General features: G+C 44.4%; 1 protein-coding gene across 1 annotated transcript in view; it reads right to left on the bottom strand.

Moving 5' to 3' along the window:
• ITGB5 (integrin subunit beta 5) overlaps positions 1-14,520 on the bottom strand; it is a 123,913-nt gene that overhangs the window by 51,065 nt on the left and 58,328 nt on the right. The window contains exons 6-8 of the mRNA XM_033210969.1: positions 6,228-6,389; positions 4,694-4,789; positions 2,531-2,620 (exon numbers count right to left, since the gene is read on the bottom strand). Of these exons, the coding sequence (XP_033066860.1) occupies positions 2,531-2,620; positions 4,694-4,789; positions 6,228-6,389 (348 nt within the window). The remainder of the gene's footprint in view (positions 1-2,530; positions 2,621-4,693; positions 4,790-6,227; positions 6,390-14,520) is intronic.

Genomic DNA, 14,520 nt, shown 5'->3' with positions numbered 1-14,520 from the left:
GAAATCCTGCTCAGGGCTAAGCACTTATGAGATCCCATGCAGGGAACCAATAAGAAAGCCTCCTGCTCCCTGGTTTTCAGTGGTCCCAGCAGAAGCACAGACACACAGAACCTGCCCGTCACAGAGAAGCTGGCTGAGCAGTGTGCCTTCCCTGCTGCTGCAAGGCTGCCCAGCCAGGTCTATGAAACTGTGCGCCATGATGCCCTCCAATATCAAAGCCGCCAGGAGTAGGGGGCCTGGGCCTTCACCAGCCAATGATCTTGGGGAGCCCCAGAGCTCTGAATTTAGGAGGTGGCTGACGATGAAATGCTGACAAGTGGCCCCTCCTCAGAAGCCCTAAAGAGGGACCTCACCCCACTCCACAGAGCCCAGACGAGCTGCTCCTCAGCCATTTCTTCCCAAAGGCCCTGACTCAGCAGGAGGCAAGCAGTGGCTTCCCTGCCTGTGAAAGTGGGTCCAGCAGCAGTGTCCCTTCTGCCCCGTGGGGTCTCCCAGCTCTGGCATCCTCAGAGGGAAGGGGAGAGTGGCAGGGCAGGGGTTCTGGCTCTTGATTTGGTTCTCTCAGTTCAGTATCCAGAGTTTAAGACCCAAGCAGCTCACAGCTCACACCAGCTCACCCCAGGAAAGAGGGTGACATTCACAGGCCTGCCCCTCCTTCCCATGCAGGCTCACATCCCAAACCCTCTCTGGGTGTCACACTTCAGCAGACCTATTGTGCCCACATAACCAGCTTACGTGTTCCCCCTTTTCCTGAAGTGTAAAGCAAATCACTCACCGTGGAATCTGAAAGTCACTACAGTGTAAAGTTCATTAGGAAACCCTCTCACTGCACTCTGGGTTCTGAAGTGCCTATGGGATCTGGTGAGGCTCTAAAGGCCAGAGAACAGAAAAGAGGATGTTAGTATGTGAGCAGTGGGGCAGGAGAGAAGGAAGTCTTGTTTCTCACAACAGGAAGTTCCGGGAGTATCTGAATCTGTGAGAGCAAGAGGACCCTTGGCTACAACAGGAGATGGGGGCGCTGGGAAGGGGGAAGGAAGGGAAGAAAAACAAGCCAAAAATCCTCACTGCTGCCCACCTGGCAGCCTTTAGGACACGAAGACGTTGCCTTTAGGACACGAAGGCTCCAGGGAACTAAGCACAGGGCTGGCCACATCCCCAAGCCCCAGGGTTCCCCCTAGCTGAGCAGTACTTTGCAACTCAAAACAGGGCCACATCGGCAGGTGGACAAGGCCAACATTGGGAAAGGCTAAGCTCCAAATACTCATTTGTAACCAGTCACTGCTGGGAAGGCAAGATGACTTTTCTCGCAGATGCGTTACGCCACCCTGATTCCTTAGGTTCCCAGGTTAGACAGAAAAACCTATTTTACCTAAGTTTAGGATTAATAATGTTACTTAAGCCACACTTAGTCTGTGTATAACTTAGTTTTAACAGGAAGAGGCACTCTGAATGCCAGTTTAGAAATTACCTGGCCCCTTGAGCAGGTGGGTAAGCACTGGATGCTACAACCATCTTGGGACCCACAAGGGAAGGGATAGCAGAGGGTACACACTTCCCAGCACAAGAGCTCTGCCTGCCATTTGCCTGAGAGAAGGTAGGTCTGAGTCAAATACTTCTGGGGTGTTACGAATTGAGGGGAAGGAGGGTAGGAAAGACAAAGGTTTGGGAGGTGAGTCTGTGGATGCATGGCTTGGAATGTGAAAGTGATACCTAAACCACATCTATAAGAACTTGCACTTATTATATTAGGGCCAACTTCACATGATATGTTACAATAGCATAGAATTTAACAGCCCCATTCACAAACCCTCTGAAAGGACTTGATTACAATCACATCCTAAGTAGGTAGGCAAAACATTGATTCTTTGGCCAGGCTTGATGGCTCATGCCTGTAAAACCAGCACTTTGGGAAGCTGAGGTAGGACTGCTTCCAGGAGTTCAAGATCAGACCAACCAGGGCAACACAGTGAGACCCCAATCTCTCTCCATATTTTTTCAAATTAAAAACAAAAACAAAAAAATGGATTGTCGATTCTCCCATGTTAGTCTGCAGCTCTACACTGTGGTCCATGAGACTGAGGGATTCCCATCCTGCCACTGTGAGATGAGCTCAGTGTGCAAGCTTTGCACTTCTTGCAGTGTGGCTAGTGGATGCTCTGCTCCCTCATGCAGGGGATACAGTGGCAGGGTTAGCCTGGGCACAGGGTAGGTGGAGAATACCACTGCCTGCCTACGCAAAGTGTCAGAACCTAAGCACTTCCCAGGCCGCCAGCCTGAGTCTGAGCCCCTCCTTGGCTCACTGAGATCTGCAGATCAGAGTCAAGATGGCAGAGGTGAGAGGGAGACTCATCAAGCAGGATGGGTTTCTCCACCCTGACCCTGAGTGAAGCAGGAAGAAGATACCAAACTCAAGGGGATGGGGGAGCAGAGCAGCATGGCGAACTGCCCACCTGAGCCTGTGGCAGCTGCAGGGCCTCAGTGGGAGGGGATGGAAGGGAGGTGACAGTGGGGGAAGAAACTGGTGACTTACGTTGTATGCATTAATAATCAGTTGAATAATATTTTTGGAGTCTCCATCTAAAATCTCCACCGTTGTTCCAGGTATCAGGGCTGTAAAATTCTTGGGGAAAAAAAATAAAGAGGAGAAATAAGTTATTTTTGCCCTGCCAAACATCAGAGTGAACATTGCTATACCAGGCTAGAACAGTAAAGGCTCCTAGCACCATATCCTGCCACCTTCTCCCACCAAGAACTAAAAAAGATCCCACAGGGAAAAGCAAGAAGAAATGGCACAGAGGAACAGTTGTTGCAGTAGGCCATGGAATATCCAGCCCTATATATCCATAGGAAAGGGGCTTACAAGGTCTTTCCCTAAACGATAGTGTCTTGAGACCCCTCCCCTCCCCTCCCACGGTGACAGACAGCTCTCTCAAAGCCCGTCTTCTAAGGTCGACAGCTCCTGACAGTTTCTTGCCATCTCTCCCCTGGTCTCTGAGGTATTCACAGGTTCAGCTTTCAGGATCTGCTCAGTCTGTTCAGAAGGAGTGAAAAGGGCAACTTTTCCAAGGGTCTCAAGTATAGACCCTTTCTTTAATAGGAAGCTGAGATATGAATGGCACCCTCCCAAGGACCTCTGACGTCCTGTGGCAAAGGGGCAGCCTTGAAGTACCCACCTTTCCTCTTTCATCTGTACTAACTCCTGAGTCTGCCACTTCTAACAGTGACAGAGACATCCACCACCCTCTCCCTGCCTTGGGACTGGATGGGCTCCCTCCCCCAAGCAAGGTGTATTTAGCTCTGAGGAAGGATGCTTAAGCCAACGTGGACTTCTTCCCTCTGGAAATATCTGGAAACCCAATACAGTCTGTGCAACTGAGCCCTCTAAAAACATAAAACGTTATTTGTAAGTGAAAACTTTTCTTTCTTTCTTTTTTCTTTTTGCGACAGAATCTCGCTCTGTCCCCCAGGCTGGAGTGCGGTTGTGAAATCTTGGCTCACTGCAACCTCTGCCTCCCGGGTTCAAGAGATTCTCCTGCCTCAGCCTCCTTGGTAGCTGGGATTGTAGGCACACACCATCATGCCCTGAATAGGCTTTATTCTGCTATCTTCCACTAAACAAAAAAAGAAAAACAATCCTTTTCCCTTGTTTCATCTTCTAACATTGATTTGGACTAAAGGAGGATAAAGAACTCAAGAAAATGTAAGTGGCATTTTATCAGTGATAATCTCAGGCAGGAGCAATAGAAAAACACAATCAGACAAAGGTTCTTTTGTGGACATTTAAGAGCGAGGAGAAAAAACTATGGCCAGCTGTTTGGGGGTGGGGGGTGGAGAGGGATTCCAGATTAAGTTCTCATTGCTTCACCACGTAGAAGAATCTCAGAGGTGAGTTTACATTTAGCTTACATGAGCACACTGAGGAGATCTGTAATTCAAACGTGGCTCATCTGTGACTGAGAAGGAGCACGTTCATGTGGGGAGTCTCTGAAGATGGTCTGGGGTAACCCAGGAACAGTTTCTTTAGACGGAACAGATCCGTACCCAGACTGCTCTATTCACTCAGGACATTTATTGGTCTCTTTGGGAATTCCTGCCCCAGACTAAATGGGGTAGTCCAGGGTGACCTGGGAACAGTTTCTTTAGATGGAACAGACCTGTACCCAGACTGCTGTATTCACTCAAGACATTTATTGGTTTCTTTGGGAATTCCTGTGCCAGACTGGCCCACTGGTCTCCTATAGTCTGCAGGCTCAGGCATAAAGCTCTGGAATACTGGGATTAGTGATGTAGCCTGATGAGACGCCTTACTTTTCTTTGTGTATATCTTCATTTTATATTTTCCTTCTGTAGTAGAGTGTGCCTCTCTCTGTTTCCAATTCATCACTCCAAAAAATGGGAATTCATGCTATTTTCAAGGTTTTTCTCAGAATCAAATTCAACACTATATGTTCAAATTTCTTGTAAGGTCTTCACTGCTATGTGAATGCTTAATTGTTTCATCCTATTATTTTCCATTAGATCAAGACTGGGCTATATTCCACCCCTCCTTTGAATTTCCCCCCTATATATAGGCAGAGCTATAAACACTCCTCACCACCCCCTCTACCCCACCCCACATTCTAATCTCCCAAACACCTTAGGGTCAGCCTGGCCCCTAGAATTAAATCACTAGCCTCCCTCCCTCCCAGCATACCTTGTACAGCATATAATGGTTTTTTGTCACTGCAAAGATGAGGTTGATGTTGTTCTCTGCCAGTTTCTCTCCAAGCAAGGCAAGGGATGGATAGTCCTAGGGCCAAGGCAAAAGTCAAGGCTATGACATTCCTAACAGGTGCAGATACCAGCACCTGGCTCCAATGCACACTCAGCAGCCAGCATTTGCCAGGGAAGCACCTTTTCCTTAGGTGGCCCCTTAGAGTCCCTTAATAACTAAGCCTCCTTGGTAGCTCCTTAACGGAGGAACTGAGTAGAAGAGACCCTCAAGGAAAGGACCCTGTGGCATCCACCAAACTAGATTCTCTCCTCTCACCCCAGAGTGGCGAGGTGATGAGTGGAGGTTTTCCATATCTGTTCTGTGTCTCCATCCTTTCAGCAGGGAGGGGGACAAGTGGGGATGCCCTAGAGAACAGCCACCACATTCCACCCTCTGTCATCAGCGTTTCTTACCTTTCCTCTCTCCTCTAAGACTTTTCCTCCCTGCCTCCCTGCATTATTTTCCTTCTCCTGTGCCTAACGGTTAGGCCTGCCAACATCCCCCACAGGTCCTGCTTCATCCTGCTGTGGCTCAGATGGGCAGAGGAGGGTGCCGAGCTCTGGACTAAAAGTTGGGCCATGGGGCAGGGGTGCAGAGAGAGGAGGAAGAGAGGAAGCTGAGAGGCAGTTTAACAGTGTCCTGAGGGATTCTGAGGACTAATGATGGGTACAGGGATCCGCATCTGGTGAGGTCCTACAGTTATAGTCCTTTTTTCAGATCCCATTATGACTAGACAAGATGGAAGGCTTGGCCACCGACCACCTCTTGAAACTGGAGAAAATGGGCTTCTCTAGGGAAAAAAATTGGGAAGAATTCCTCTTTGGCCACCAGAATGGATTTGAGAAAGAAAAGGGTGGAGATTTTGGGGGGAAAATTGCATAGTGAATATGCGAGATCTTGACCATTGTTGGGTCTGGGTGATGGGCATGTAGGGTTCATTTTACTGGTCTATTATTATATATGCTTGAAATTGTGCACAAATTCTTTTAAACGGCATAATTGTGGTTCTCATTCTGTGCAGAACACCTCTGCCCACCACTGACACTGACAGGCAACTCACCACCTCTGGGAGTCCATGTCTAGAAGTCAGGAAGTCCTGCCCTATAACTTCTATACCAGTTATGACCTCTGCAGGCATAGCACCCACCCTCCTTTAAGATCCCCTCCCCACTATGAGATCTATCCTGTTTCCCCTGGGCCATCCGTATCCCAACCAAACATTCCCCATTTAGATGCACATTGGCAGAAAGATGAACCAGCTACAGAAATCCCTGAGAAATGTTGTAAGTCAATTAGGAGTTCCGGAAACCCAGTTGGAGAAGATGGAGTAATGAAACCCAACACCAAGAATGGATCAGAAAGCCAGTGAATACTGAGGGCCAGAGAAAGGTTTCAAGGCTGGGCAAGTACTCAGACCACAGGCAGGGTCACAGGAGAGGCATCGGGGAATGGGGGTTTGGTCCCCAGCACTCACCATCTGGTTGGATGCAGTGTACTCGTTGGCCTCATTCAGGTGGCACTGGCCATCATGTGGCTGCACCAGGCCTCCCAATTTTCCATCCAATGCGATGTGGGGCACATCATCCGTTGTGAACACCAGCAAATGCAGTGCATCCTTTCGCCAGCCAATCTTCTCCTGAAGGACAGAAGGTGGATGGGTACACCAGTCTTTCTGCCCACTCCTGCCCTGGTCATGCAGGGCACTGGTCCGTCTCCGGAGTCATGGCCTGAATCAGAGGCATTCCCTTTGCCATGTGTACCTGGGGCACACTCACAAAACCATTCCACAGTGCTCTGAAGAGACACAGCCTGGACTGGGGAAGCCTAGATGCACACAGACAAACGTCCAAGGCTTTGCCCACTTCGGCCCATGCACCTGGAACCCCCTTCCTCCAGCCCATCATACTCTTCTCTGCTCCTTTCAATGATGCCCCCTGAGGGCTGCTCCTCTTGGACACTTCCCCTTTTGGCCTCAGCAACTCTTCCTTCCCCAGAACAACCTTTAACCTTCCCCCTACCAGCTCCCCCATCAACATCCCCTGTTTGGCTGGGCTAGTCTAAGATGATAGTTAAGTGAACATGTCAGTCCCCCGATTAGACCTGAGTCAATCAGAACAGAGCACTCAAATGACCAATAGGTGGGTTTGTCTTTTGAGGGTCTGTAAAACCTGCCATCTATTCTGGTAGATATAAACCACTCCAATCGTTACTTGAGCCACATTGGTGTTTAAAGTCAATCAGATCCCTTTTCTCCCTTTACTGCTCCACTATCTGAAATGTATCCAGTCTTCAGACTGAGGCACAGCTGAATACAGTCTGTATTGCAAAGGAAGGACTCTGCATTTTTCATATTCAGCCACTGTGGTGCCAACTCTACACAAAAACACTCCCAGTCATCATTTTTAGGAGCAGTTAGACCTTGATACAGAGTAACAAACACTGGGATATGGTCGCCTTCTTAGTAATGGTGAATCCCAAAATGCGTCGGATTTTGCAGCGTGAATATATGAAGGATTTAAACACTGCTGAGAGTCTTCTATACCTGCACACTTGCTATTGAAATAGGAGACTGGATTCACAGACCTTACAGGTTAAAAGCTATTGCTCTCTTACAACAGATGAAGAGTAGAGGGTATCATCCTCTCTTACTTATCATCATAATGGTGGATAAAACAGCCAAAAGAGCTATGATATTTTCTCTCTTGCTCCAGAGGCAGCATGGAAATACAGAATAAATAAATCACAAAAGAGTCCACCAACATGAGGAGGAAAAGAAGTTTGAAAATAAGCCAGTGAGGACTGACAGCCAGGAGACCTATTGTGAACAAAGGGATTAGCCTTTTGGGGAATCAGTTTCCTAGACACTCAACATTCATCCAGCATTCAATCACTGACTTCTTACTGCATGCCAGGCCCCATAGAAGGCGCTGGGTCCACAGAAAAGCCAGTTCCAGACCTCAAAGAGCTTACAGTCAAATGGAAACAACAACTTCAATACACTATGACAGGAGTGTTAATGAAGGGAAGTCCAATGCTAATGGAAGCCAGGGAGAGGAGGAGGAGGGAGAGGCTTCCCAGCACAGATGAAAGTTAAACTGAGCTGGAAAAAATGAGGAGGACACTTCAAAGAAGCTGAAAGAGGGTGGGGTGGCTCACACCTAGAATCCCAACACTTTGGGAGGCTGAGGCGAGAGGATGGCATGAGGCCAGGAGTTCAAGACCAGCCTAGGCAACATAGGGAGACCCCATCTCTACAAAAAATACAAAAAAAAATTAGCCAGCCATGGAGACACAGACCTGTCATCCTAACTATTCAGGTGGCTGAGGCAGGAGGATCACTTGAGCCCAGGAGTTTGAGACTGCAGTGAGCTATGATCATGCCACTGTACTCCAGCCTAGGCAACAGAGCAAGATGCTATCTGTAAAAAAATAAATAAATAAAAATAAAAACAAACAATTTTTTAAAAATTTAAAGGAAGTTGAAAGAAGGAATAGGAAGGGAGAAGGCAGAAGAGGAAGTGGGCATTCTAGGAGCTAACAGAAGCTCAGAAGGCAAAGGAGCACAGTGAGGAGGCCAGACACATTTTAGGAACCTGGAGTGAGAAGCCTAGAAGGTCCCTTACTGTAATGAAATGCTAAGCCATAACAAAATCACTTATGGGTAGGAGCTGGCATAGTGGTTCCCCTTGCTGTCAGGATTGGAAGAGGTCACAAAGAGGCTTCCAGGGTGCTGGTGATGTTCTGTTTCTTGACCTTGTGAGCATTTATCGAGATGTATAGTATAAACTATACATAACTATATATAAATATATATATATATAACTATATATAGTTTTCTGTGTGTATATTTTGATAAAGAGTTAAAACCTATTAAATAAATTAGGCAATGCATTATAAGCCATGGAGTGTGGAAAAGAGGGAGCCAGATGCCTGGGAAATAAAACACAATCAACAGAAAGTGTAAACTAGTAGAGTTTTTTGCAGGAAATATGTGATCTGTTATCCACAAGGGCACAGCCATGTGCTCAACACCCTAGTAAGGAAGCAGAAAACCAACTTTTAATTTGACAAATTGTATTAAGAACCTTGAGGAAAATCAGAGACCTAAATAAATGGACAGAGATATCATTTCAGGATTAGAAGAGCCAATGGTGTTGAGATGCCATCTCTCTGCAAATTGGTTTATAGATTTGACACAATCACAGTCAAAAGCCTAGAAGGCCTTTTTGAGAAAATGACAAGCTGATTATAATATTTATATGAAATTGTAAGCAACGGAAACTAGCCAAACGATTTTGAAGAAGAAGAACAAAGTTGGAGGACTTATTATCTTAGGTCAAGACTTATTACAAAGCTACAGTCATCAAGGCTATGGTAATGACAAAATCTATGCAATGACAGAATGCATAGATCAGTGGGGAATGGGATAGATAGAGCAAAAATAGATCTACAAATATCTAGTCAATTCAGCAGAGAATACTGGAACTGGACATTCATATGCAAGAAAAATGAAGTTCAACCCATACGTCTCCCACACACAAAAATTAACTCAAAGTGGATCACTGACCTAAACGTAGACCTACAGCTATAAAACTTCTGAAGGAAACCTAGGAGAAAATCTGTGTGACTGTGACATAGGCAAAGATTTCTTAGATAAGATGATTCCTAGGATATGAAATTGATGAACTGGGCTTCATCAAAACAAATGCTTCTTTGAAAAATACTGTTGCCGGGCGCGGTGGCTCAAGCCTGTAATCCCAGCACTTTGGGAGGCTGAGACGGGCGGATCACGAGGTCAGGAGATCAAGACCATCCTGGCTAACAAGGTGAAACCCCGTCTCTACTAAAAATACAAAAAGCTAGCCGGGCGAGGTGGCGGGCGCCTGTAGTCCCAGCTACTCCGGAGGCTGAGGCAGGAGAATGGTGTAAACCCGGGAGGCGGAGCTTGCAGTGAGCTGAGATCCGGCCACTGCACTCCAGCCTGGGAGACACAGCCAGACTCCGTCTCAAAAAAAAAAAAAAAAAAAGAAAAGAAAAATACTGTTAAGAAAATGAAATGACAAGACACAGACTGGGAGAAAATATTTGAAAAAAATAAAATCTGAAAAAGGATTTATTTACAGAATATATAAAGAGCTCTCATTAGTCACTAAGAAAATAACCAAACAACTGAATTTAAAAAGTGGTTAAAAGATTTGCACAGACAATTCACCAAAGAAGAGCTACGGGTGGAAACAAGCACAGGAAAGGGTCCTCAACATCATTACTCATTAAGGAAATGCAAATCTGAACCACAGCGAGATAGCCATTAGATCCCTATTTGAATAGCAAATGAACAAACAAACCCTGACAGTATCAAGTGCTGATAAAAATGTGGAACAATTAGAACTCTCATAATTGCCTATGAGAATACAAAATGTTTCACCAACTTTGGAAGACGGTTCGACAGATTCTTACAAAGTTAAATATACATTTACTATCAATCCAGCAATTCCACTCTTTGGTATTTACCCAAGAGAAATTAAACTTTATGCTCAAATAAAAACCTATATGCAAATATTTATAAAAAGGTTATTCACAATCATCATAAACTAGAAACAATCCAAATATCCATCAGTAGTGAATAGACACATTATAATACATCCATACAATTAAATACTACACTGCCATAAAAAGGAACAAACTACTGATAACACACCACAACATGGATGAATCTCAAAGCATTATGTTAAGGGCAAAAAGCCCAACTCAAAAGGCTAATTCCATTCACATGGTATCCAGAAAAAGAAAAAAATACAGGGACAGAAAACAGATCAGTAGTTGCCAAAGTGGCTTAGGTCATGGGAGGAGATGGATGACAAAGCATGCTGGGAAACTTCCCGGGGTGATGGAAATAATCCATATCTCAATTGTGGGGGTGGCTATAAAACTTTATACCTAAAAAGCGTCAATTTTACTCTGTGTAAATTATCCTTGACTCAGTGATTCTACTTCACGGCAATCTATCCACAAGAAGTATTCTGAAATACATGCAACAGTATTTTTATTAATAGTGAGAAAAAGGGAAAGGCATGAATATCCCACTGTGCCGGAAAAGGTAAATAAACTCAGATATCTCCTCTACACCCATCAGAAACTATTCATAGAAAGTATAAAATTATGTGTAAATATCTATAATATAAGCTGAAAACAAAGAATAGCACTATAGTTGTAGTGTGATTACAAACTACTTAAGAAACAAGCATAACTCTCCCTTAAGAGAACAAAATATCCCATAATGTGGTTGCGATTGGGACTGGAGTTAAGGTTATAGACAATTTTTGTTTTCCCATTATTTTCCAAGCTGTCTTTAATAGGCGGGCACAACTTCTGTAAAACTGGGCTCTGAATGTGGCTCTATCATTTAACTTCTTCAGTCTCCAGTTCCTCTACGCCAGCTTCCTGAAGGTCTTGTGGGGACACAAAGCGGGGTGGGAGAAGACAGAACATGTGGAACTTGGGTGCCTTCTGATAAGCATGTGAATTTTCTTGCTGCCCCTAGTTACCTGTGCAGTTTCAGCCGAAATATTCAACACCTCAAAACCTTTTTTCTTACCAGTAAACCAGTAATAATAACACAAAACATGTATTGTGCACTTCCATTATTCCACTTAATCTTCACTACAACCTTTGTGACATAGGTAATCTATTGCGTTCTCTTAGGTAAGGAAACTGGTGTTCAGAGAGATGAAGTGGCCATCCCATCAACTAGCAAGGGCCAGAGAAGCCAGATTCAGCTGACCAAACTCTTGCCCACATTCATGTACAGAGAAGAACTGTGCATGTAATAAATGGGATAATTCATAAACGTGCCTGATTCATGATAGGCTCTCAACTTGTGGCTGCTGGATCCAAAATAAATGTTTGTTGAATGGAAGGTTGCATCTAAAATGGAAATAGCTCCACAAGTGAAGGATGCCTCAGCATAAGAATAATAATTCTGTTTTCTGTGAAGTGGGCTCTTGTTATGTAAATGGTGTTAACAAACTTGGCCCAGAGGTTGGGCTGCTGTGAATGAGTCAGGACATGCTCGTTCATCACCCAGGCTTTCAGGCTTGGAGGCTTTACAAGTGGTGACTCCACAGAGTATTTACATTAAAAATAATTTCCCTTATTGTTGGGTTGGCTGGCAGAGCTAGCTGTTTTGAAGGCTTGAGTTCTGTATTCCACATTTGGGGAAGGAAGCAACAGTGGGAAAGTGGATTGAAAAAAAAGGAAAACAATGAACTACAAATGGAATATAGCATGAGAGCCAGAGTACATCAGCTTTGGAACAGATTCTAAGGTCAAATCTTTGCCCTATTCTAACTGTGGGCCCCTGAGACAGTCACTTCACCTCTCAGCCTCAGTTCTTCTTCTGTAAAATGGAAATAAGCCTGCTTTGCAGAGTTGTTGCTAGGTTTAGACAGAATGTATTAAAAAGTATCATAGTTAACACATAAAAGGGAGCCTATAAAGGGAACTTGTAGTTATTATTCTAGGACCAGTAATAATTTTTACATTTCTTCTCTTCTCCTTTAACTAATTGATATGTGAAGCTATATGACTGTTACAGGGAGTATCAATTATTGCATGCTAAACAATTTAAAAGCCTTGTATTAATTCAGAACTACAATAAGATCCTACCACATGCCTTTAAAGTGTCTAAAATTTAAGACTGACCACATCAAATGTTGATAAAGATATGTAGAGACTGGAACCCTCACACCCTGCTGGTAGGAATGTAAAATGATAAATGTTCTTTGGAAAACAGTTTGGCAGTTTCTTAAGAAGTTAAACACCTACCATTCCACTCCTGGGTACTGACCCAAGGGAAATGAAAGCATACGTCCATACAAAGACATGAACATGAACATTTACAGCAGCTCTGTCATAACAGGCAAAAACTAATGTCCACCAATAGATGAATGGATACATAAACTGTTGTGTATCTATGTGATGGAATACTACTCAGCAACAAAAGAATGAATGGATACACTAACAGCATGAATGAATCTCAACTGCTAAGGGAAATAAGGCAGGCAAAAAAAGAGTGTATACTAGATATACGAAATTTGAGTAAATGCAGTCTAGTGTGCAGTGACAGAAAGCAAATTCATTGCCTGGGGTAAGGGAGGCAGGAGGGTGAAGAGGAAGAAATGATGACAAAGGGGCATAAATACACTTTTGGGGGTGAAGGATATGTTTGTTACCTTGATTGCAGAGTTGCTTTCGTGAGTGTACATAAATATCAAAATTTGTTAAACTGTACACTTTCAATATGTATAGCTCATTGTACATCAATTATACTTCAATGTTCAGGCTGGTCTTGAACTCCTAGGCTTGAGCCATCGCCGCGTTGGCCTCCCAAAGTGCTGGGATTACAGGCATGCGCCATCACGCTGGTCCCAAATACTTTTTTATTTAATAGCAGTATCCACACAGAATTTATGTGCATGCGCTCAGGTATCTGGCTAATCTGAGTTCAGTCCCATGTCTCCCTTATCTTGTTTTTGTGATCTTAGACAAGTTATTTCATCTTTCCCTATCTCAGCTTCCTTGTTTATAAGAGGGAGATAATAATAGTATTGATAAAATAGGGTTGTTGAGAGAACTGAAGAAGATGATACACATTGAGCACCCCCCTCAGTACCTGGTATGGGATAAATGGTGATTAATAATTATCATCATAGTATTTCCATGGAGTTGAAAAACTGTCACTCATGTCTATAACTCAGAAGCACATCATCTTATCTTTAGGTTATATTGATAGAATTATGGGTGATGCTTATTTCCTTTCTGCTTATCTATATTTTCTAATTTTTTATGTTGAATAAACTCTTTTTATAAAAAATAGTTTTTAAAAGAAAGAGAAGACCTGTTTATTTAGCTGAACTTTTCTCTATGTCTCTGAGTAAAGTCAAAATGTAAACAAAACCAATTTCACTAAACATGACAGAGGCCAGCCTCAGATGAAAGCGTCAGGAGTGTGTGGGGCGGAAACGCACTGGATGCAGATGTATGAAGTCAGGCATTCTGTCAGGGCTGCAAGTCTTGTCACTTCTCTTTGTTCACTGGTCAAATTCACCATGAGGTCTATTTCCAGCTCCCACTTTCACACTCACTCGAGGGAATGACCTCACCTGTTTCGTTACCCATAGAGATAGGTAAAAGGACTTCTCTCTTCACCTATTCCCAGGATCTCACAGTTCTGTTCCTAGGCCCTAGGATGCCTTTCACCCAGCGCTCTCCACTCTGTCCTAAACAAACTGGCGTGTCCTCCCAGCCTCGCTCTGATCTCACCATCCCAAGGGAAGAAGTGCTCCTCCCTCCTTGAGGAAACACAGCCCTGCAAACCCCACCCTCTTTGGAGAATTTATTCCTTCGTCACTCTGTCATCTGGTCCCTTCCATGTGCCTACAAATATGCTCATGGCCCACTAATAACAAGCCTTCTCTTCACCCTGCTATGCCACCAAACTCTTACCACTCACCTCTCTCTCTTTTTTAAGACTAGCAGACCTATTCCATTTCCTCCTCTCAGTTCCTTAAAATCTGACCTCACCCTCAGTCATCCATGAAAAGGGGAAGCAGGAATGAGATGGAAGACCAGCCCTTCCCAGTCACTGAGAAAATTAACAAAAATGGACTCCTCCCAGGAGTGAAGACAGACTCGCTGGCTTGTTCACTTCCAGCATCTGACCCCAGAGAACATAGGGACTGGCAGAGACAGAAACAAATGATTAGGGA

This window comes from Trachypithecus francoisi, unplaced genomic scaffold, assembly GCF_009764315.1.
Source record: "Trachypithecus francoisi isolate TF-2019V2 unplaced genomic scaffold, Tfra_2.0 Lachesis_group0, whole genome shotgun sequence".
Classification (NCBI taxonomy): domain Eukaryota; kingdom Metazoa; phylum Chordata; class Mammalia; order Primates; family Cercopithecidae; genus Trachypithecus; species Trachypithecus francoisi.
The sequence above is the reverse complement of the archived record's forward strand: the minus strand, read 5'-3'. Positions and strand labels throughout refer to the sequence as shown.